This window comes from Lates calcarifer, unplaced genomic scaffold, assembly GCF_001640805.2.
Source record: "Lates calcarifer isolate ASB-BC8 unplaced genomic scaffold, TLL_Latcal_v3 _unitig_1812_quiver_1540, whole genome shotgun sequence".
NCBI lineage: Eukaryota > Metazoa > Chordata > Actinopteri > Centropomidae > Lates > Lates calcarifer.
In genome coordinates this window covers 1,480-27,100 of record NW_026115772.1, presented here as the reverse complement: position 1 = coordinate 27,100, position 25,621 = coordinate 1,480, and the positions used below count along the sequence as shown (strand labels likewise).

The window sequence follows — 25,621 nt, the reverse complement described above, 5'->3', positions numbered from 1 at the left end:
ACCCTTTATATGCCAAACTCTACAGAGAAGTAGAAGGATCCGCAATACCAGTTTTCATTTGAATTAATGACACTATATATTAATAATAATGACACAAGTCTTCTTTTAAATGCTGCTTGGAGCTGAAAAAAAACTTTTTCTTTTATTATATGATATTACAATGTTGCAATGCAACAACACACCCACAGCCCAACTTGACCATGTAATGACAACCTGACAAAAACTGCTCTTAAATTTATATTAATATAGGTTTAAAGTTGAAGATGGTTGATTATTTATATATGGTTTGAAATGTAATTCAGCTTCAAAAGTCTGCAGGTAAGACATTTTAACATTGACATTTTCTGCTGTTAGCCTACCAACTACCTAGCTAGCTAACAAAGCCAAAAGTTTAGATACAATAAGTGCTGTATCTAAAGAAAAAAAACAAGTCTACCTAATCAGATTACTCACTTTTAATTTGAGCAGTACTGACTTACATCCACACCACAGCATTGTTTAAATATTTCTCTTCTTCTTACTTGTTTGTTTTATGGGATATAATGCATACTCATTATTTGCCAAAAGCCAGTTTTCCAATGAGCCTCCATGAAGGAGCCAAGTGTGATTTCTAGATATTACAGATTCAACTGCAAAGCCTCAATTAAAACAGAGTCAAAACAGCCTCATATCAACCAAAAACTCAGTTTAACCAGTTTGAAGACCAAATACAATGATGTGAAGACATGCTAAATAAGAACTTAGATGTTTTGTTTTGTTTTGTTAATACAGCGGTCTTTATAAGACCAAAATTAGCTTTCACCATGTGATACAACTCTACCTTTCCTTCCAGGGCAGCTCAATAATATATTATCTGGTTGAAAAAAGCCATTATTGCAGCAGCTGTTTTCTGTCTTCCAGTAACAGTCTCTCACACGCACACATACTCACACTCTTATATACACTCACACATACACACACAATTTTAGTTTAAAATGCAAAAGTATTTTGTTTATTTTAGTGGATGGTGTTGAATGGATGAATGTTTTACTACACCCTGCAGCTTCTAAATTCAGCAAAGCAGATCAGATTAACATACTGTCCAGCCCATGCTAATTGTAAATGTCTCAGTTGCTTTGAAATACTTGTCTTAGCACACAGCTTGTTTACATGTCTTTTAGTGTGATGCCATCACAAATATAGCCATGAGACAAACATCACTCTGAGTGACAGCTTTTCACCACCTGGTCTATTTATCGATGTGACATGATACCACTTACTCGACCTGTAGTGTAAACAACACAGGTATGGATAATCGTATATCACTGTTGTAGACCAAGTTACATGTAATACAGTCATATGTAATCCAACAACTGCAGATGAGTTTACAGGTTTACAAAGAAGACTGTAATATATATCACCACTATTATAACTTCACTCACATGAAATGCAACATAAACTGATCATTGCTGTGAGTGAGATAGTATGCTATACATTCTAAATTGGAATAAGAAGACTGCTGCATTAAAAAGAAGTTACTGGATAATTCAGCTAAACTCCATGGTAACTACAGTATATCAGGGGGAGGTCATGGTTATGAAGTAAACTATGCTTAAGGTAAGGTTAAAGTTAATAAAAAAAAAAAAAAACAATATAACGAACTGTTAATGAATAATATGTTGAGCACATAATGGATTTCTTTTTCTATTTTATTATTATTATTATTATTATTATTATTATTATTATTGCATATAATACAATGATATTTGGTTTTTACCTCATGGTTTCAGTAGCATTTTTATGTTAATGTATGTTACAATTACAATTTTCATAACCCAAATTGCTTTATATCGTAATGTAACAACAATCACCAAATTTACTAAATCATATACAATCACATTATGTGCTCAATATTTTAATTACATTTTATGCAGTTAATTGAATCTTTTATTACAGTATCCGCAGTTGTTATTACTGCACACTGTGCAGTAATTATTATTACATTGGCACTTATGTAGGCTCTGGATGTAAATGTTGATGTGGACCAGTTATAAACATAGCTGTTACATTTTTAAAGTCATTTTTGTAGCATTATGTGTCAGTACATTTGGTACAAGATTGGTTCCACATTGTTCAACCACTCTGGACTGCACAACATTGAGAAACGCAAGTGGACCACATACACCTCAGCACAAAAAGCAGCTTCAGTCTCCAGCCCTTTCACATCTGACCAGTTGAAAAAGATTTGGATCCTGAACATTTAAAAAGTTTACAATGATATAATATCATTCGCTGGAATAGTCATTTTTTACATGCAAATGATTTAAGACAGTATTCATTCAAGCTTTTTGTGTCCAGCTGCATTGAAAACTAGTCTAAAAATATCAGCGTGATGCATTGGCCTGTTTTGTACTTTGTGTCTTGGCAGTGTGTATCTCTGAAAAGTATGTTTCCACAGATAACACTGGGATAACAAAAGACCTCCACACATTTTTATTACTACAATTGGTTCTGCCTCACACTATTCAGCTCACTGGAAGATTTCCAAGGTTTTTTTTGTTGTTTTGTGTTATTAAAGATCATCTGAAGAATGCTTACAGCAAGTTCACACATAATCTCACATTTGCTTTCAATTACGCCATCTCATATTTTTATGATAGAGCTTGTACCATTTAGAATGGTAATGGCTAATGGCTAACTTGTGAGCCAGAAAAATACACATTATAAACCAGACAGCTTTTGACTTACTGGAAGATTAAAAGTTTCACCTTTGACAGAGCTAGTTTAACTGTTTGGATTGGACAAATGCAGACAGTGGGTGCTTCTAATTTTTCTGAGTCCCTTCCATGTAAGAGGTCTTATTGTATCATTATGTGTAGCATTAAGAGGAAAGAAAAGACATTTTGTAGAGAAATGAGAAGTCCTTTCCACAGAGCTGTCGTCTGAAGCAACATCATGTATGCCTCAGAGTCTGTATTTGCAAATATAATGAGTTGGCTGTCTGAATAATAATAAGGTTCACAGTTACTGCTGTGTTTATGCATGTTTCCCCTCAGATAAATAATTTGAGCATTTGTGCATTAAAACAAACAAGAAGAATATATGTTTGTATGCACTGTGTAATGACAACATCTGCCCATGGCTTTGTCCCTGTGAGCTGTGAGTGGAGAGGCATGGATGTTGCATCTGTAGTGTTAAAAAAAGAAAAGGCTCCCTCGCACCTCCTCGTGAAAACTAACGCCAGTACTTTGCATTCAGCATTGCAAGTCTACACTGCTCTCTGCTGGACAATACTGAGATGCAATACACTTGTTCACTTTGTTTTCTGTGTTGTGATTTGATTTTAATGTGACATTCGAAAATCACAAAAAACAATTTACTGAGTTATTAAAGACAAAAGGCTAAATAATTGCCCTGCTAACATGCTAACATGTTTTTCATTTATTATGACAGAGTAAACTCATACAAGGAAAGGAACACATAGCAATGTGTGCTGTATTTAACTTTATTTCTTTGATTTGTTTTGATTCAGGCATCTGTATCTTTCATATCAAACGACACTTTAGTTATTAATTAATTCTTTGTCTGCATTTATTTATCTGTTTATCAATTCATTACCTAATAATCCAGGTTCCAGGTTATGATGAGAATGTCTTCTTAAGTGACATATATGTTTTAGGGAAGGTGGAAATTAGGTAAACTGTCCTGCAGTTACTGCAGATAAGGGAAATTGAACAAGGGAAGCGAGGATTTAGGAGACATGAAATAAAGCATATGAGAAGGGTCCTGTATATATGACACTGCTCCTCATCTGACTGTGGATAAGATGCACAAGCAAAAAAAATGGAATGTTCCTTTCAGAGCTGAAGTATACTTAATCCAAAAAAAGGTGATATGTTAGACATTCATTTATTATAGATATACTGTACTGAAGACGTATACTCATCTTGTTATAATTATAAAACAGTTCTGAAATACTGTTTTATTGTGCTTTCACCTTGCGTAAGTAGAGTAGTTTCTGAGGCCTTGTGTGACTTTTTAAGTCAAACTTAATTTCTCTGTTAGATGCTATGCATCATGTTGCCTTACTGTACATAAGAGTATTTATTGTTAAATTATTCTATTTATTCTTTATTTGCATTAAAACCATAGGATGCTCTGAGGATGTTTATTATTATATGTATGTATGTAGAACAATCGATATTAAGTCAAGAAGAGGGATCTATATTGATATATATGATGGGCTATTGTATCCCTCAGTATGTTTGTCTTGCGAACACATTAAACATTAGGCTCACAGCAACCTTAGGGTCACATATGGAGTTTGGAGTGTGCCACTGGGCTGTATAATCTTTTAATACATCGAAACCTTTTTTATGACATTTTATGACTGCCAACTCAGAATAGCTGGCTAATTAGAACTCTTGCTGGTGCTATGTGGGTTGTTCAGTATTATTATGTCCAACACAGTTTATACATCTTTAAATTCAAGAGTACTAAATGTATTTATTTTTAATCCATAAAGGGACACTAAATTCTAAATTGATTAAATCACCATTACCTTTAAAATGAGATATGTAAGTCTGTATGTGGCACATGTCAGACTCCACAGAGGCAAAGTTCAGATGGAAAGAGTAATATCCAATTTACTGATTTACTCAAGAACTGATTTTCAGAAACATTCTACACAGGACACATACACAGAATACTGTCTCCCAGAAATACTGTGTCTATATACGTAACTTAAGTTCAACAGCAAATGTGTTTTCTAAGAAACATAATCTCTGGGTGGTATAGATGTGTTAGGGTTTTTAGTACCCACACCCACATATAAGAGCCATTAACAATGCCCAACGTGTAAAAACATGCATTAATCAACCATCACACCTTGGCCTGACCCACAAACAGGCAGTGATGGCATCTATATCATAAAGCGAGAGATAAGGAAAAACATGTGTAGCCCACAAGGCCACAGCAGTGTGAGCAGTATTGTACTATTATCAGAAAATAGACTCATTTTTAACAAGCTTACCTGACTCAGAGGTTGGGCAGACTATGGTCTACCCACACTTCACTACCGGCTGGATTATGATGAGAGGCAATGTGTTTACATTTATTACTACGTTTATTAACAGCAGTGGAGTTGCCAAGAGGTCATCGGGGTGAATATTAGGTGTATAAAACACATCTGCCATATCCTCATTATCTTTATAGAAAACACAGTCTGGTCACGATTATACAAAATGTGTTTGCTGTTGCAGTGTATAGAAATGTGATTTTAGGAGACTGGGTTGTTTAATATACCACTACATCAGTGAAGACAAGTTAGTATGTATTGTAATGTACATATTATAATCCCTCATGAGCACGGCTTCAAATATAACTTACTGAGCAGGGGTTCACCCTCATGGCATGACTACAATTGGGTCTAGGTGAGTGTGAAAGACTAGATTTAACAGTGACTCAGCCGCAACCCTGCCACAGAACAGTCAACTGCCAACACTCAGTACTCCCAGAGAAGCCTGGGGGTGGCAGTGCACTCCTGAATCAGGGCTACTATAGTGCTTCTTCACAAAGACTTTAATCTCTACTGTATGTCATTACCCACTATATAAGAAAGTATTCTCCTGTGAGCCACCCAACAGTTTGTAGTTGATGACTTTAGAAATGTTATAGTCTTCATATATGTCATGGTACTGTATTATCTTGAATATATTCAGAATTTTTGACAATGTACTCTAAAATGCCTTCTGACCACTGTTTTTGTACATTATTAGTAATAAAACATTATTTAAAAAAAGTCTTTTGTCTGGCTTTGATAAATATGTATTCATCTATTTTCTATTCTGGAGTCTACAGTACAACTTCTCTTTAATAACTCTGCCTCTCTCTTCTGCTTTAGAAAAGATAAGACAGTAAGTGTGTGTGTGTGTGTGTGTGTGTGTGTGTGTGTGTGTGTGTGTGTGTGTGTGTGTGTCTGTGTGTGTGTGTGTGTGTGTGTGTGCATGTATACAGTATATATATACATAAATGACACCAGCTGCATTTACCTGATTAGTTTAATCTGGCTTCATAGATAGTCAAACTTAAGGTATGTCTTAAAGACATAAAGGCCTGGATGGCCTGTAATTTTTTACTTCTTGATTCAGACAAAATTGAAGTTATTGTACTTGGCCCTAAACACCTCAGAAAAACATTAATCTAATCATATAGTTACTTTGGATGGCATTACCTTGGCCTGTAGTTCCTCCAGTGAGGAACCAGAACAGGTCATTTATTTCACATGTAAAATAAGTCTTTAGGACAGCCTTCTTCCACCTGCACCATATTGTGAAAATTAGAAACATCCTGTCTCAAAAGGATGCTGAAAAACTAGCCCATACACCTGTTACCGCTAAACTAAAATAGTGTAGTGTATAGAATAGTAGCCAAAAGCATCCAGTTAATCTCAAATGCTGTAGTGTGAGTACTGACAGGAACTAGGAGAAGAGATAATATTTCTCCTGTGCTAGCTTCTCTTCTCCTCTTAGCTTCATTCGAAATCCTTTTTCTTACATATAAAACCCTTAATGACTAAAATGCAATGTATTTTAAAGACCTCATATGACCCTATTATTCCCAAAGATCACCTCACTCTCAAAATGCAGGCTTACTTGTGGTTCCTAGAATGAGAGGCAGAGCTTTCAGCTGGTTACTCTTCTGTGGAACCAGCTCCCACTTAGAGTTCAGGAGGCAGACACCCTTTCTTCATTTGAGGTTAGGCTTAAAACTTTCCTCTTTGATAAAACTTATAGTTAGCACTGGCTCAGATGATCAGTGAACCCAGTATAGGCCAAAGCTGCTGGGGGAACTCACGCCCACTACAGGTTAAGAAAAAACAAAACAGAAAGAAAAACAATTATACCAAAGAGGTGCTGAAGGAACAGCAATATAATGTGTCACGGCTCCCCCAGTGATTCCCTGTGCTCCCTAGTGTTTCTGTCCCTTTGTTGCCCCCTGTCTGCTTCCCCGGTGTTTTCCTCTCCTGTGTTGTCCGTCAGTGTTTTTCTGTGGGCGTTCTCTCTCAGCACAGGGAGGCGCGGGCTGTGGAAGCTCCAGGCACACCTGCAACCAATCTACTCATCACACGCTGTGCAAGAATCCCTGCTCAACCCCCACTCGCTTCCAAGATAGTTACACGCCGTTTGTGTTCTCCGCCTGGGGCTTCACCGTCGCTGCCTCTGCCTCTGCCTGTCGCCCCCACCAGATCAGGAAATGATTCACTGGAGAAGTTAATTGCTCCGCTCCCCTGACTGCTCCACTCCTCATTCGGCCTGAGACCACCCTGTCTCTCCGGCGTCTTCCCCTGATAGCACCCCACCTGCCTGATGGGGTTGCTGTCCTTCATGCAGAAATTTGTGGCTCCTGGTCTCTCCTGAAACAGGTCTGGCAGAGCCTGCAACTCTTGCAGCTGGTTTAGGGAGAGATGACAGAGATCAAGGGATACAGAGCTTGAAGACTAGAAGAAGTGATGTCACCCACAATGTCATCCTCCTCTGCCACTGTCCAAACAAACATCTGTTGCTGGGGTGGAACTTCCTGGGTTTTCCACTCCTTCAACAGATTGATGTAGAACATCTGCTTTGGATTTCTCCTCTCTGGCATCTCAATCTCAAAAGTTGTTGGGTTCAACTTCCTCAACACACTATATGGCCCCAGCCATTTTGCCACCAACTTATTCTCAACTGTTGGAAGAAGTACCTGCTGGTCTGGAGTGAAGGATCTCTCTTGGAGGAGGAGCCAGGGATCGAACCACTGACCTGATTAGGGGGCGAAGCACTCTAGATATACAGATAGAACAAGCACTGTATGAATGTGTGTGTGAATAGGTGAATGTGACCTGTAGTGTGAAGTGCTTTGAGTGGTCAGCAGTCCATTTATCAAAAAGTCTATCAAGACTTTATTGAGAAAGGACATAACCTGTCAGTGGAGCAAGTGAGAAGAAAACTGTGAAACATGCTCACTACCTACAAACACACCACTTTTCCAAAGCAGGCCAAGTGAAGCCTGAACTTCCACTCCCCAGCAAACATCAGTGGGCAACAGCAATGGGCAAGCTCACCGCTGGCTGGCCCTGTTCCTACATCTTGACCTTCTGCAGACCAGTCCACCAGCAGGAGACCAGCCAGCCAAGCCACTACCTTTATGAGGCCCATGCAGAAAGGAGGACGGCTGCATTTGAGTCCCTAGTGCACCCAGATCTAGAGAGGTGGGAGGGAGGGAGAGAGGGAAGAGACACTTTGAAAAAAAAATAAATAAATACAAATAACATCTGAGGGCATATATCAAAGAGCCTTGATGAAATTGCCAAAGGGCAAGTAAAAAATTATAGAGCTGCAAATAATTCAGAAATCTGAAATCTGTACCATATCATTTTGTCATTGTCTTGACACAGTCTAAACCAATATGGCTTAACCTATGGGGACCGCTGCTACTCTAGGTCCACTGGGTATGGATTTTTAAATATAATGTAACCTTTTTAATTCAAGCAATATAAGCAAAGTAGCATGCACATTTTGCACAGTTACAGTTAAACACTGAGCTTCACCCAGCAGCAGCAGCCTAAAACAATAGTTCATGCCCCCATAAGAGGACCTCTCAGTTTCAACTTTCTTCTGGGAGGGAAATCATAACCTGCAGACACTCACACACACACACAGTGAGAGAGAGAGAGAGAGAGAGAGAGAGAGAGAGAGAGAGAGAGAGAGAGAGAGAGAGAGAGACCTAAGTGACGGCTTATTAGGCAACTACACAAAACTAGTATGTCCAATAGGTGGCACTCAAAGCCCTCAAATGGCAAGATAGCCCAGTCTCTGGTTAATGTGTTATATCAAACATGACATCACAAAATTGTAGTTAAATGCCACATTGCACCACAAACATGAAAAATATCATTCACCAAAAGAGAGAAGCTAACCACATGGCAGAAATGAGGAAGATGCTAACTTCGCTAAGGTTGTGCACACTAGACATATGGCAACGAGTATGATTAGATTTATCTCACATCCAGGGCTGTTGGAGTAATATACATTAGTTAACCAGCTAATGTTCATCTGTGAGTTTTTTCACTTGCCAGATGTAACATCACAGCTCAGTCACACAGCTGTTGATGTGCACTTAACTTCAGAACACGCTAACGTTAGTTGGATGATGCTCTCTGTGATTGGTGGTGAGGGAGAGGGCGTGCTCTCTGATTGGACAGTTATTATTTTTTTAATTCAGTGATATTTGTAGTTTGCTTTCTCCTAGTCCATCATGAGCTAGATTTGTTTGGTTTCCCCAGTTACCAATTCAGACTGTTCAGGTGAAAATCCTGTCACAAACCTACACTGGTGGAAAAAAGTTTTCAGACACCCTTAAAATTGTATACAATCTCAAAAATTATGAGATATTTGGGGAAACATCTTTTTTGTGTTTCAAAAGGTGTGGCTGCATTAGACAGACACCAACAAATACAAATGATATTCTTTTGTTTATTGTTGTTGTTGTTGTTTGAATAAAAAATAAATAAACCATCACATCATCAAATGAATATTTAGCAGTCCTGCAGCACGCAGTAGAGCTCTAATCCTGGCTGGCATGTTCCCCACGAGCCTTTCACACTGTTGAGGGGTAATCTTGTCCCATTCTTCTTGAATTACTGCTTTTAATTCTTCTACATTCTTTGGTTACACTTTGAAACAGACCTTTTGATAATCCACCACAGATTTTCAATGGGGCTCATGTCCGGGGATTGAGCTGGCCACTGTAAGACCTGGATACAGTGCTCCTGCAGCCAAGTTCTCCTGGCCCTGGATGTGTGGTGAGGGGCATTATCTTGTTGAAACATCCAGTTTTGACCTCGATGGAACAGTGCACGTGCAGAAGGGAGCATGTGGGTTTCGAGAATGACACAATACTTGGCAGAGTTCAATGTGCCATCACAGACAGTGAGATGACCAACACCAGCAGCACTCATGCATCCCCAAACCATGATACTGCCTCCACCATGCTTGACAGTAGGTACTGTACATGCTGCAGATAAAGCTTGGCCTGGCCTTCTGCGTACCTTCACATTATCAGGAGGAGGATAAAGCTGGAAACTGGACTCATCTGACCACAGAATCTTCTTCCAATTCCTGGCTGTCCAGTTCTTGTGTCTTCCTGTGTCTCTCATTGATCAGGGGTTTCTTGACAGCCTTGTGGGATCTTAAGCCATGATCTAAAAGTCAGCCACGTACAGTGCGGGTGGAACACTGGACACCAGTTTGGTTTGACCACTGCTGCTGAAGCTCCTGTGATGTCATTCAGCGGTTTTCCCTGTGGATCAGGATGCAGTTATTTCTTGCTGAAGAAACCCTTGGACACCCAGATCTTGGTTTGTCTTCCAAGCTGTTGGTTCGTCTGTGTTTCTGCAGAGTGTATCCAACTGCTGAAGGACTGCATCTGCACTTCCTGGCTGTCTGGCAGCAGCTGTACCCTTCCTCACTGAGAATCTGTATCTTCAGGCGTGTTTCCTGCATTAGGTTCCTTGTTTTAGCCACTTTTGTCTCTGAAGAACTTTCAAATGTGCTGGCTTTATATAGACATGAAGCATGGCAACAGAAATTGTGTCTTTTAATAAAAAGTACGACCTTCATTAGTGGATCACTGGTACCAAAATGACCCAGTACTCAAAATGTCTTATGTATTTTTATTGAACCAATCAATTTAAAGTTTTTAATGGCTTTTTTAGGATTTGTTTAGTATTTTGGCTGTGGCTGTACTAAAAGAAATTGCACTTCAAGACCTAAGAGTGATTCGTAATGCAATATTTCACAAATGCATGGGGTGTAAGAAAACTTTTTTCCACCACTGTACACTTAAACACTTAGCAGGTATATGGAATTCTGGGAGTTTTTTTTTATCTACATAACTACGTACTAAATCGATTAAATAAGGCATTGTGCAAGGAAATAAATGTAAAAGGCGCATATTGAGTGCTAGTTCAGTGTACTAGTACCAGTATACCATTTGTAATTTTATCTAGAACAGTGTAGGATATTTTCTTAGCTGATGTATGTAAAATGTTGATCTTCAAAATAGCTATCAGATAAATGTGGTGAAGAAAAATGAATCCCTCTAACATGTGGTAGAGGTATAAAGTCACAAAAAATGAAGATAGTGAAGTAAAGTTCGAGTGGTCTCCATAGCTGTATGCAGGGGACAGTAGGCTACTTAAAATACTTCCAGCATTTATCAGATCTACAAAGTAAAAATAGATAGGCCAGTGTGAACATCGGTAGTTTAATAGCTCTGTAGTTTTTGAATACAAAATACTTTGAAATGTCTGATCTGTCCCAGCAGGCGGAGCCTTTTCTGCAGTCACACAGCGGGCCTTTTGACCTTTCAAACTTGCCGTAGTGTTGTGCAACATTTGCATTTAGCGCGAAGTTTAATGACAACCGGGGGAAATTTCTGTTGTATGATGAATTCATGCTTCTACAACTCTGCCATGGGACTAATTTCAGCTTAGCTGACTCTTGCTTTAAACACATACATGCTAAGATAGTGGTCTACAGTTCGTGTTTTATAAAGTCACGGTTCAACAACCGCAGAGAGCCTCTGCTGTGGAGGCGGAGCGGGCTGAGTTTCTGGGTAACTGCGGGTAAACGCTAGCAACACAGAGGTGGTGACGGGTCTCAGCCAAGCCGAGGAATCAAGGAAAATGGTGAGTAAGATTGTTCTTAGTTATTTCCATGATGCTAAAGACAGCATTTAGGTGTAGTAACTTATGCTAATCCTCTTCGTGTGAAATGATAATTCTAGAGAAGGAGTCTTGCTCCCAGTCAGGTTGCTAAACGGAAGCAAGCAGGGGATTCCTGCGAAGATGAAGATTGGACGTACAGAACTGTAAGTACATTAACTGTTACACAGTTGTTACATTGAGAGTCAACTGCAAAACCGCCTTATTGATTTGCAGATGGTAGAGACCCGTGCGCCAAACGATGTCGATAATAAGGTAGCTCGATGTTTTCTTGCTGGTAAGCATTTTCAGTGCTCCAGGCGATAGACTAAATACAACCAGTGCTCCACATGAACTTATTCCATTAGTTCTAATTCAGATCTGAATTTATTCAGTACAAATACAAACTGATTTGTATTTTAAATACAATTAAACAGTGATTCTAGAGCAAAGTCACTATAACCTCAATAATATCTCACTGAAGAAATCTAAAATGTCAGTAAAATAGATAATATTCCTGACATCAAAATAGTGAAGTTTAGCCTGAAGAACACAGTCAGTCAGTATGCATAGACCTTGTATAACATGACTGTAGACCATTACTGTGCATTCTTTGATTCAGCATCATCTGAGTCACTTAGCGAAAACAATAACAGAAGTAGAGAGTAGCTTCTTTCCCCATGAAACTTGTTTGGGAAATAAATGGTAAACAAAATAATGAGTGAGAATCAGTGTTTGTGAGAATTTATGTGGTTTGAATTGAAAAATGTGTATTGTGCAATTTACACAGGAGAAAAGAAGAAAAGGTGATAATGAGACAAGAGAGAACCATATTTCTCCCTTCAGAAAACCTCTGACACAGCTCAACGACCGGCCTCCATGTATGGATGGTGACAAACACGTAAGCATTGTTGAGCACTGTTGGGTTTACTCTTTGCATAAATTTTGCATGTGATTACAGTAGTGATTGCACTATGATGCCATGACTCGGCTCACTTGCTTCAAATTCTTTCTACAGGAAGCATTTATTCGAAGTATCCTCTCCAAACCGTTTAAGATTCCTATTCTAAACTACACAGGTAACATTTTTCTCATCACTGTGTTTTCATGTCTAGCACATTACATCACAGTGATTTCTTCACTCGCTCTCATGATGATTGCCCACAGGCTCGCTGGGAATCAGGGCACTTGGTCTAAAGCGTGCAGGAGTAAGGAAAGCGCTTCACGATCCCTTCGCAGAAGATGCTTTGGTTCTTTATGAGCCTCCGACTCTGAGCGCTCATGACCTGATCAAAGCTGACAAGTACGTCCAAAACACATGGATTCCTTCCTCCATTAAACAGAATAAGATTCAAATAAGCTTTATTGCATGACAAGCCTATATTTGGCAAAGCAGTGCAGAAGATTATTAACACTGACAGATGATTAGCAATAAATCTACTGTATCAAGTAAATATCAACCTCCAATCTAATATAAGACATTAGACAACAACCACATTCAGTTCAATTAAAGTTGTTTGTAATGTTTAGTAGGAATGAGTCAAAGAGATCCAGATAAGAAAATCTGTTTGGGTTAAACAGAATTCTAATTTATCTTCATTCCAGTATTTGATGGTTTATTTGGCTCAGGTTGTTTGGTGTCTGAAGCTCTGCCCACACACAACAGAGCTTCAGGATCAGCTGGCAGAAGGCACTCTTATCTTTGTTCAGCGGGCCTTACACTGGCAGGAGTAGCAGGCAGGAGTAGCAGTCACTAGATTGGGGGTGTTTATAAAATTTGACAGCTTGCATTTGAATTTCATTTATTAAAGGGCATATTTTATTGCTTAAATCTCCATGCAGAGCTTCGAGCAGATGTTTTCCAATTTAGGGAGGTCTTGGAAGATTAAATAATCTCTTATTTGATCTCCATTGAAAATGTTTGATTGTTACTTAAAGCTGCATGAGCCAAGTTTGTACATTAGCTACTCAAAATAGAAGCAGGTAAATGGTTGAAACTAGTACCTAAGCAGAAAGTTCAGCTCTCCCCAGACACAGCAGTCATTCTCTTTAGGCAAAGAGACAGTTTTAGTGTACAGAAGCCGCATAACTTGAAAAAAGTTGCATTAAATAATGGCAGGAAGAACGGTGCCCAAACCATTGCATCTTTGAAATAAAAAGTAGAAGTGCATAATCATTTAAAGAAAGCCTCATTTTTTTTGATGTATGTTTGTTGCAGTGCCAAATGTTGCCTTTACTGGCTTTTAAGGAAAAGAAATGTTTGACAAGACCTTTCTTTTTCCTGTCCAGGGAAAAAGTACCTGTCCATGTTGTTGTGGATCCAGTCTTAGGAAAAGTGCTCAGACCCCATCAGAGAGAGGTAAACATTTTTTCTCTTTACTGGGTGAAATGAAAATAAAATGATAATAAGATACACAAATTTCCATATTATATTTATAACAATAGTGGTAAACATCTACTTGAGATGTAGAACCTTTAGTAATTGAATTGGCCTTGTGTTGTCTCTCTTCAGAAACATAAAAACAGACTGAGAAGTCAGTTCACTCTTGACCTTAGAAATAGCAGATTGACAAGAGTCAGTCTCGACAAAGGTCCACTGACAGGCTTTTTCTGTGGTTTTTAATCACTTTTTCATCCATGAAATGTGAGGAAGACCATGAGATGCAATTGGAAATTCTAGGAAAAGAAAGTTGATGTACAATAATATTTTTTCTCTTTGAAATTAAAAATGGATGTCTCTAATTTCTTGAGGGAGTGAAATTCCTGTGGGAGTGTGTGACAGGCCGACGCATCTCAGAATCATATGGCTGCATCATGGCTGATGAGATGGGCCTGGGGAAGACTTTACAGTGTATCACTCTCATGTGGACCCTGCTACGCCAAAGCCCTGATGCTAAGCCAGAGATAGACAAAGCCATCGTGGTCTCACCTTCCAGTCTAGTTCGCAACTGGTACAATGAAGTCGGAAAATGGCTGGGAGGACGCGTGACACCAGTGGCCATCGACGGAGGTTCAAAGGATGAGATCGATAGACAGTTAGGTAGTTTACCTCCATTTGTCCCATGAATATCCACAGCTTATGGCAGTCTCACTCTTTGACACCTTGCAGTGGGCCAGCGCTGGTCAAGAGGAACCTTCATTCTTATTGTTTCACTAGAGTAAATGTTGGGGTTAGCTTGAAGTTAGTGCACAGACTTGCTCTTAATAAAGACTTCTGCTTTACTCCGATCAAAGGCCACTGCCACTTTTACATTATGAAACCTACAAGGCAAGGCATCCCTTAGGATAACTGCATTTCTCAGTAGTCAGCCCATCATATGTGTGACCTGTGTTGTCACCCCTCTTTGCTTTACACACTGTAGCACCAATCTAAATTAAAACAAACCAAATCAATCAACATAACAAAGAAAATATTTTTGCTACAGGGGAAGTTAGGCCCCGTCTCTTACTAGCAGAAACTTGAGAGGGCTCAATTTGTAAACCTCTACAGAGGAGTAATAGAAACTATCCTACCTGGAAACATCACAAACTGGTGTGAGATGTACAAGGCCCGGGACAGGAAGGCCTGCACAGGATACTTAAAGACAATACCCATTCTGCTGCTGTCTGGCAAATGAGACTCTATATAATTTTATATTTATGCCTTGTCTGTTGCCTGAATGTCTCTTTAGGCAACAATGGACCTTTTTCTTCTTGCAACATCATATTTAAGTTTCTTGTGACAACATACCAACTTGTGTTATAATGACAAACATTTGTTTCAACTAGATACATTGGTTTTATTAAATACTGAGCAATTGCTTGTTTCTGTGATTTCTAGTGAACTTCATGTCTCAGCATGGTTTGAGAGTCCCGACCCCAATCCTGATCATTTCATATGAGACATTTCGACTGCATGCTGGGGTTCTGCACAAAGGCAAAGTCGGACTTGTCATCTGTGACGAGGTATTTCATTTTATTCATAACACTTTAGAACTCTTAAGGACTGTTGTCTCAGTGCTGTAACATTATATTTGTGCATGCGTAGGGCCATCGGCTGAAGAACTCAGACAACCAGACGTACCAGGCCCTGAATGCCATGAGTGCCCAGAGGAGAGTGCTGATATCAGGCACTCCCATCCAGAATGACCTGCTGGAGTACTTCAGCCTGGTCCACTTTGTTAATGCTGGGATTCTTGGTAAACAGCCTTACACGCACAAAACAGGCTAGAACACATTTGTGATGATATTTATTATTTGTTTATTTATTTATTTTCACCCTGATTGCAGGTACAGCCCAGGAGTTTAAAAAACGTTTTGAGCTTCCTATCCTCAAGGGCAGAGATGCAGATGCCAGTGATAAAGACAGACAGACAGGAGAGGAGAAACTCAAGGAACTGATCAGCATCGTCAACAGGTGAGTGCCTGCCATGGTTTTCCTGTTTAAATTGATTCAATTGATTACTGATTACCGCTTAATTTGTTTTTGCCTTTAAATTGTTTAACTTGAGTTAAACATTTCAGGAAGCCTTCCACAAGCTTGTAGGAGTTTTTTCCTCCTGACGTAACTGGTGTAACTGAGTCATGTTTGTAGCCCTCTGCTCACACGTGCCCTTTCAGTTCTACCCATAAATGTTCTGTTGGATTGAGCTCAGGGCTTTGTTACTCCAGTTTAACTTCCTGGCTGATATCTTGAGATGTTGCTTCAAAATATCATGATACCATCTTGTGTGACGTGCACCAGTCCCTCCTGCAGCAAAACACCCCCACAACATAATGCTGCCCCCCAGTGTGTCATAATTGGAATGGTGTTCTTCGGCCTCATTATGGCCAAACAGTTTTTTTTTTTTTTTTTGTTCAGACCACAGGACATTTCTCCAAGATATAAGATCTTTGCCCTCACATTGTAGGCCTTAAAATGCTTCCACAGGAACACCCTAAACTGACTCATACAATGTCAGTTAGCCTATTAGAAACTTCTTAAACCATGAGACCATTCTTTGTAGTTTTCCCAGCTGCAACAGTCAACTTAGTGTACAAAAACATCTGACCCCCTGGAATTGTGTTATAGTGAATTAAGTGTCTGGAATGTCTGTAAATAATTGTTGGGAAAATTGCTTGCATCATGCACAGAATAGATGCCCTGACTGAGTTACCAAAACTATAGTTTGCTAACATTAAACAGATTAAACAGTGAGTTTCAATGATGTCAAGCTGTATGTGTATGTATGACTGACTGTAAATTTGTCAACCATCACAGAGCACATTTTTCAAAGTAAATTATTATATGTTAATAAACAGTAACTGCTAACATATAAAATGTGATTGCATTTAACTGTATTTTAAGTTTAATGTCCCTCTGTAATACTGACCATGTCCTGCCTTAACAGGTGTTTGATTAGGAGAACATCTGATATCTTGTCTAAGTACCTTCCTGTGAAAATTGAGCAGGTTGTGTGTTGCAGGTTGGTTGATTCACTTGTTTTTTTTGAGATGGAATATTCTTGTAAAATTGTCGATCGTTTGCATGGAAATGGATATTAGTTTTTAGTAACACAAAAACCTTATATATACACATACATCTGAGTTTCAGTACCAATACCTTTTTTTTTCATTATGTTAGTTTATAATGCTGCCTTAAGACAAATATTTAAAATATGAACTTAATCTAAACATGCAGAAATGTAATGGCTGTGGTTGTTTTCCTGCAGACTGACTCCTCTGCAGACAGAGCTCTATAAGCGCTTCCTGAGACAGGCCAAACCTGTTGAGACATTGCAGGAGGGAAAAATAAGTGTCTCCTCCTTGTCCTCTATCACGTCACTGAAGAAACTGTGCAATCGTAAGTGCTTAAACCAAATATAATGCACTGTTATACAATGTTGCACCTGTGGACATAAGCTTGATAAACAGAGACTGTTTTAGAAGCAAAGTTTCCCAAAGTTCTGGCTCAAATGTAAACTTTATGGGAAACTGAGGTTGAGGATATCTAACTAGTTTTCCTTTATTGCATGTATCCATGTGCTTACTTAGAGTCATCTGCTGCCTGAAAAAAATACTAACCACTCTTGTGTATCCCAGACCCAGCACTCATCTATGAGAAGTGTGTGGAGGGTGAGGAGGGCTTTGAGGGGGCACTGGATCTGTTTCCACCTGGCTACTGCACTAAAGCTGTGGAGCCTCAGCTCTCTGGTAAGACCATGTCCAATACAGCTCAATACAGCCAGGAATATCCAGCATGATGGCTCCTACTGACTCACTAGAATAACTGAGAAGTAATCTGAACCTGGTCAATATGTGTGGCTACCTCATTAATGGAAAATTATTATCCTTGCATTCATTTTAGTAGAGGTTATGAATTGTCAGCTGGGGCTGGGGAGCTGACAGACAAACCTTTTTCATACTATTGTTGATGAATGGTCTAGTTGGATTACATGTGGACAGGTCTGTTTTTCTTTTCTACCTCACCATCACAGTTAAACTGAAATTAAACCACATGTTTTTTTTTCTGCTACAGCATAGATTCAAAAATCACATCTCCTGTGTTCTCCTCTTGGAAAAAATCTGAAAATCAAAAGGGAGAAATGTATATCTTAGATTATTATTAGATTAGATATGTATATGTAAAAAGCAGCAATGTCAGTACTACAAGCAAATGGTCTCACTGAATAACAACTAGAGTGCAGCTTGTTCCACATGATGCTTATGCTTAAAATGAATATGGATGAAATGTGGCTGTAATCAATGTTTTATATTATCAACTGATCGCATGAATTTTTGCATGTGAAAGGTGTTGCTAATAATGACAAATGTAGAGAGAATTACCACCAGCTACTCAATTTCCCTCATGCCTGTGGAGCTTTTATAGTGTCTTTCAGCTCAATTAAAAGTTTCACTGTGTTGGTTCAGTTTAGTTTTCAGCAGCATGCAGCTGTCAGAAACTAGTTGATGAGCATAGTGGAACATTTAGGAGGTTTAGGAGGAGATATTTTCTCAGAGTTCAAAGGAGAGTGAATACTGGTGGACGCATATACGGCTCAAAATGCAAATTAATGTTACTCTCTGTCTGCTGGATGTTAAATGAGCAACTGTTTGCTGTAACAAATTATACAGTGACAGACAGGCTTCCTCTGCACCAAAGTGGACAAAAAAACAGTTATTCCAGGTTTAATAATTGTGATGTATCTTTAAAATGTAACTTGAATAAAGTGTTTAATCATTTTATGGAAGATATTGTTTTCTTATTTGCAGGGAAAATGCTGGTTCTTGATTACATCCTGGCAATAACAAGGACAACAACTAGTGACAAAGTGGTGCTTGTCTCCAACTACACTCAAACACTGGACCTCTTTGAAAAGCTGTGCAGATCTAGAAGGTGATTTTTGGGAAACTACTATTTGATTGTGTTTGATTTTTCACTCAAAGTGAGTAACATCCATCATCTTGGTCTTTAACAGATACCTCTATGTTCGACTGGATGGCACAATGTCCATCAAGAAAAGGGCCAAGATTGTGGAAAGATTCAACAGTCCCTCTGTGAGTTTAGAACTGTGCTTTAAATGACACTGTGAGCTTTGAAAAGCAGTTGACGAGCATCTGAATAAATCTGTTTCTCAGAACCCAGAGTTCATCTTCATGCTGAGCAGCAAGGCTGGTGGATGTGGCCTGAATCTGATTGGTGCTAATCGCTTGGTGATGTTTGATCCTGACTGGAACCCAGCCAACGATGAGCAGGCAATGGCTCGGGTGTGGAGAGACGGACAGAAGAAGACCTGCTACATCTACAGACTACTCTCTGTCAGTTCAATAGACAAAATAAATGACTGTTTGCATACTGATTATTATTCAAAAAAGTCTGGGTTCTCATATAAGATGTGTCAGGGCAGCAGTGTGCTGCAGACTTCCACGCCTGACTTGTGTCCATGTGTTTACAGACAGGGACAATCGAGGAGAAGATCCTGCAGAGGCAGGCCCATAAGAAAGCTCTGAGCAGCTGTGTGGTAGATGAGGAGCAGGACGTGGAACGTCACTTCTCTCTGGGTGAACTCCGAGAACTCTTCGCTCTCAACGAGGAGACCGCCAGCGACACACATGACAAGTAAAAAAACTAAATATTCATTCAAGTTGTTTATGTTACTCACTCTGCTGATTCCACTGAGAACTGAATTAACTTTACAAAGATGGTCAGACAATCCCAAATAACTCCTCAGATACATTAAAATTGATCCAGAGAGTCCTGAGAGATTTTTTTCCCCTTGTTCTTACAAAATCCATATCTTGTGAGCACAAATGGTGTGACTGGCAAAGACCACATGATCTATAGAACAGAAAAGACTGACATAAAAACACTATTTTATGTGTATTACCTGCAGTTTTTTGTAAAATCAAAACTCCATTTATGGTGAGAATTACCAGTTTTTACCAGTTAAATTCAGACATCAAGGCTGTGTCATGTTAGCAGAATAAACTCCTATCCCTATCATTATCCTACAGCTCTCTCTGATACAGAATACAAGATTTATTTTTTATCTCTAAATAACCATTTTCAGCCTCAAGATTGTTAATTCTCTGGTTATGAATGTGTGTTAAACTATCTTGTTGGGACAAATTTGTATTGAAATCCTCAATAGTGTTAAATATGTATTTAACATGCTGGTTGACATCAGTGACAGTGGGCTAGTGACACTGGCTGGCTCTTATTCTGTAAACCGTTATTCCATAGGTACTTATATAGTATTATTATATATAGTTTCTGTTGATATGAGTAAATAAATCTTAATATGAAAAATTACACCAGGGGCACATAACATTCAGTGTTTATATCTTCACAATGAGAGAAATATGTGTACATTGTTTTTGTCTGACCTATAAAGCTGTGCTGATGCATGGTTCTGTTTCATAAATCTCAATGAGGTGTAACAGGGTGCGCTATTTCACACTCAAAGTTAGCCAAAACTAATCTTCTGTTTTCTATATTATGATCGTGACTTTGTCAGTTTACTGAAAGATTTTATCATTTTTATGCCCATGTCTCAGACTTTACATGCTGATAGGAAAATTCACTGGGAGCTGCCTCTGGGGCTTTATGTTGGACCTGACAGTGCAACCCCAGCATTGTAGGCTGTGATATCATCCTGTCTACTATCAATGACTGTCATGTCCCCTCCACAGCCTCTCATATTAGTAATGGACATGTGTAGTATCTAAGTTCACGTGGACTGAACCATTCCCCATAGTACACTGTAGCACTGCTCTGATGACACATCATTAGCAGCTGTACTATTAACATATTCTGATATATATTAGAAAATACTCTAATGACCTCTGTCTGTAAGCTTTCTTTACATGTCATACATGATGTATCATCATAATGTGTGTCCCTGTACTAAGACAGCCTCTCCTTCCTTTTGTGGCATTGTTAGGTTTCGCTGTCAGCGCTGTGTGAATGGCAGAGAGGTTCGGCCTCCTGCAGAGGACTCTGACTGTACCAGTGACCTTTCTCAGTGGAACCACTGCTTCAGCAAGAAGGGCTTGAGGGACCAAGTGTTGAAGGCCTCCTGGGACGCTGCGGTCTCCTTCGTCTTCCACCAGCGCTCTCACGAGGACCAGAGAGGTGTACTATAGCAGGAGGGACACAACAGACTTTCTATCAAACTACCATCTGTATATACTCATATTTATTTGTTGTTGAGTTTTTCTGTTGACTTTTCTTATTAAAGCAGAAGGAATAAAGGAGAATTGTCTGTAATCTATCCATCATGAATGCCCTAGTTTCATATAAATAATTGCACCTACAGGACTGGGGAAAAACATGCTAACACTGATAATAGATTCACCAACTGTGCACTTTCATTTTTACCTATACGCTGAACTGTGCCATTGCATATATACCCAGCTGTCTTTCAGAAAGTAGGAGCTGGTATCACCTGAGACTCACAGCTGATTTTAGGGTTAAGGGTTTAGTTTCCTGGCCCTGTGATGGATTGGCAGTCCGTAGGGTGTACCCTGCCTCTCACCCAGCGTCAGCTGGGATTGGCTCCAGTCCCCCCATGACCCTTCACCAGCACATCCAACACAGATTGTTTAACATCAGAAATATTTAAAGTCAGTTTTAAGGGTGGTATGCCTGTTTTTATCACTGGAAATGGAACTAAATAAGTTGTTATTCAACTTTATGGAGGAACAAATGTCATTATTTGAAAAAAACATCTCCTTTGCAAGAAGAAAAATGGTGATCCTGAAGTTTTCAATTTTGATCAACTAAATTTTACCTTTAAAATTAAATGGTTGATTAATTTACTAAGAGAGAAGATATATATAAAAATAATTTCTCACCCCACAACAAACTCTATATTTGGAATAACAGAAATATTAGATAGAAAAATTCAGTTAAGTTATTAAATTACATTAATTAATAAAGTATTTTTCATAGACAATACTAATAAGATTTTTTCACAAAATATCCCCAGTAAACAAGTGTTAGAGAGACTCAGGCTAAATATTAGTTATTCCTTTGATTTTTGTGGTCTATCTTTTTTATGATTGTGTGTTCACAAAAACATTCTGGAATGAACTTAAACAATTTTTCAGAGGACGTACTGAGCATACATTGAAACTGAAGGACAGAAATACTTGGAAAATACCACATTCACAAGAGGAAATGGATCTGGCTCCGACACCAATGTAATGTTTATAATGAAGTCGAGCAATATGGCATCTCAATCAAATACACTGAAAAAAGCTGCAAGAACATATGTATTGCTTGAAAAGTTGGATTTTGTACATTCTTTTTTTCTCTATATATTATCTCCCTGGAACTTTGTTATTTTGTTATATTGTTATGAAACGTTGTAATAATATTCTTCAACTGTTTAAATAGAAAATTAAAATTAAAAGTTAAAGTTAAAGTTGAAACAAAAAAAATTCCGAGCTAGCCTACAAAAATAAGTCCGGAAGTGCTGAAAATGCTCTTCCGGTTCGCTCCGGGGTTCAGGACCATTCCTGCAGCACTCAGTTGTCGACGTACATGAATGATAGACACACAAATACAGTAAACAATGCGAGAAACAGCCAGCAAAACAGATCAAATACAACTGAAGGAGCGATGTTTCCTTGCTGTCAGGAAACATTTCGCTGCTCTGGCCATTGAGGCTGTCCTTGGTAAGTGTGGCATATTTTAACATTCACAGTTATGTTCCTGTAACGTTAACAAGAACAGGACTAGCTAATACTTCCAGCAGGAGTTAGTTGCGCGAACCGTTAAAAGAAACTAGCACGTAATTGACGTCACTCATCCAATAAGTGAGAACATAGTCGCAGTGGATTCTTGTCAATAATTTACCAACTTTATGGCCATATATTTCAGTACGTACCCAAAAGTAACATTCCACAATAGCATTCCTTCAAGAGGTTTCCCCTCTGTGACTATATATACATAATTAGAGCTAATCGTACAGTCTTCGCCTGTAACATTCATAGAAGACATATTGAGGGTATTTAGTTTTGGTTTGCTAACCGTTACTCATTGGTCGTGAGGGAGTTGGTGTCCACATTTGCTAGGTTCTAACTTATCTGTCACAACGTAGATCTTCCAACGCCTCTCATCAAGGAGCTTCTTCCTCATTTGACTGTATATCAACTGGATAAGCTTCAGCCTGAGCTCAATCAGAGAGGTAAGAAGAGCTATTGAATTATAGATGGTGCTCTTTATTTTTCCTATGTTTATAGAGTATCTTTGAATTGATCAGATGAATTCAATTCACAATTGTGTTTCTATTTGATGTAAGTTTTGATGTAATTTTCTCTCAGGGATATCAACTTACTCTGAATGGGCTGGAATTTTGCAGAACATTTGCAGTCCTAATCATGTAGGTGTGATGCCTCCCATTAATAATGAAGAATCTTATTTATGGTAACATCTAGAGTCCATATGTGATATGTGGTCTGTGTTATATTTCAGGCATCCGACTTCCACACAGAAGAAGAGGTCAAACATGAAGTTATGAGAATGCTTTTTACACTTGTATTTTACGGCTTCAGAAACGGCTTTGTAAGCAGAAACATCACAAATTTAAACACACCATCTTTCCTGTGGGCTGCAGCTAAATGTCTTAGACATTTCTTACTCGTTACAAGCTTGCACAAGCCCCTTCAAAGTTTAACTGCTGAGCAGCGGCCTCTCTTGAACCTCCTAGAGAAGCGTGTCAGGAGTGTTGGTATTTCGCAGTCCATTGATCTGTCAAAGAGGAAGACACAAACTGCGTTGTATGTTCTCCATCGCCTGCTAGACCACGGGGTGGTTAAAAAACTTGTCATACAGGTGCAGTGTCCCATTGTGTTGGCCTGGCTCCTACATGGAAGGGGATCTCAGTATGTAAATCATGAACTGAAGAACCTTATGCACTGCAAAAAGGAAAACTGTATTTCACAAGCCACTTCAGCCAGCACAGACGGAGGCACTTACAGTCCAAGTCTTGAGACCAGGGCTTCAGAAGACAAGGATGATCAAGTCACTCCATGCAAACGCTCCAAGTTGGACTCTGTGTCTGTGGACGGGGAATCTGGAATAACAGACTTTACTGTGGACCCACAGGCTCTCTGTCGAACCTTCACTTCATGTAATGGTCCCTCAGCAGGGGCTTGTCCATCGGGACAGATCGAGTGTCTGGAGATCAGGCCGTGTGGGTCGACGCCCTCAGAGTGTTGAACTCTGCCTTGCCCACATTCTTCTGCCTTCGCTCTCTAACTCTTCACAGCTTTTGTAAGTCAGGCACCAGACATTCCATACCAGGGTTTTTGGTACTGACAGTTTTTGATAAACATTGTGGTTGCTGTCTAAAAAGTACTGATGTTGATACCCAGCCCTGATTCTGTTATACAAAACCCATGTAAAGCATGTTGAACTCCCAGCTTTTGGCAATAATTTTATTGTTTTAGAGACAACACAGCTGCCGCTCAGTACTGTGACAAAATATAGGAAATAATTCTCTCTCACTATTCTTATGTGGAAGAAAAAAACACACCCTCAGAGGCTTGTATTTGTACTTTTAGAAGAATAACTTCTTGCATAATTGTCATAAATTGTCTCTGGCTTCTGCTTGCTGAAAATTTTGCCCTCTCTTCTACGCAAAATTCCTTCCAGTTGCAAGATTCAAAGGGATGATTTGAGTACCAGTATTATTGTATTGGAACATTGAATTTCACAGAAATGAAATGAAATGATTTCACATTCAGGGAATATTGCACACAACGACACATTTGTTCAGTTGTGCAGCAGTGACTGGTTCTTATGTCTGTTTATGTAGCAACCTTCAGGGATTCTGATGTGTTGGGCCTTGCTAGAGCCTGAAGCAGCTGTCTGAGAGCTCCTGCAGCTCCCTCACTGATCTCAACATTGGCGTCCTGCCGTACGCCAAGCTCGTAGGGTCCTGCTGGACGCAAGCCCCGGTGTGACTTCTCTGCATGTGGAGATCCAAACTGTGCTCTGGGGACCACGCTTGTTACCAACATCATCCCAGGACTGCTGAGTCCTATATGTCAGGTATTGTCAAGCTTCCAGCCAAGTGAAGTAACATTTGAATTGATGAGCATTTTAAAGTGTATTGTACCTGCTTAAAACATAAAGCTCTTGAGCTAGTCCAGTGCTATGTAAAAAATCCTGTAATATTCAGAAGGAGAGTAATCTCAGTGTTATTTACCATTATATCATTTAGACAGAAAGTATATAAAATTCTATGCTATGGGTTCATTACTGTCTTTCACTAACAAACCCTGGCAGTTGCTATCATTGTGGCTAAATAAACAGACAAACTGCTAGCATGTATTGTCAGTGCCATTCTGATGAGGGAGAAAATGATTAGGCTATCGTTCATTGACTTACGGAATGTTTAAGAAATAAACTTAAAATCAAGTTTGTTACAG

The 25,621-nt window shown here is 39.1% G+C and overlaps 1 protein-coding gene and 1 pseudogene across 1 annotated transcript; both read left to right on the top strand.

Moving 5' to 3' along the window:
- The first annotated feature begins 11,396 nt into the window (after positions 1-11,396).
- LOC108890807 (DNA repair and recombination protein RAD54-like) lies at positions 11,397-21,439 on the top strand. Its single transcript, XM_018687819.2, has 18 exons — positions 11,397-11,707; positions 11,806-11,889; positions 12,513-12,623; positions 12,741-12,801; positions 12,890-13,025; positions 14,012-14,081; positions 14,474-14,762; positions 15,543-15,667; positions 15,750-15,900; positions 15,992-16,118; positions 17,092-17,166; positions 17,413-17,543; positions 17,783-17,893; positions 18,953-19,076; positions 19,159-19,237; positions 19,319-19,498; positions 19,636-19,799; positions 21,124-21,439. Exons 1-18 carry the CDS (start codon positions 11,705-11,707, stop codon positions 21,323-21,325), a joined length of 2,223 nt encoding a protein of 740 aa, XP_018543335.1. The 5' UTR covers positions 11,397-11,704; the 3' UTR covers positions 21,326-21,439.
- A 1,265-nt stretch (positions 21,440-22,704) lies between these two features.
- Positions 22,705-25,248, top strand: LOC108890808 (uncharacterized; annotated as a pseudogene).
- Positions 25,249-25,621: the final 373 nt, after the last annotated feature.

What these genes read in the sequence shown, in the direction of transcription:
- LOC108890807 (XM_018687819.2), top strand. An exon ending in AAGCTGTGCAGATCTAGAAG is followed by an intron (nt 19,077 to 19,158) that starts GTGATTTTTGGG and finishes GGTCTTTAACAG; the next exon opens with ATACCTCTATGTTCGACTGG. An exon ending in ACATCTACAGACTACTCTCT is followed by an intron (nt 19,499 to 19,635) that starts GTCAGTTCAATA and finishes ATGTGTTTACAG; the next exon opens with ACAGGGACAATCGAGGAGAA.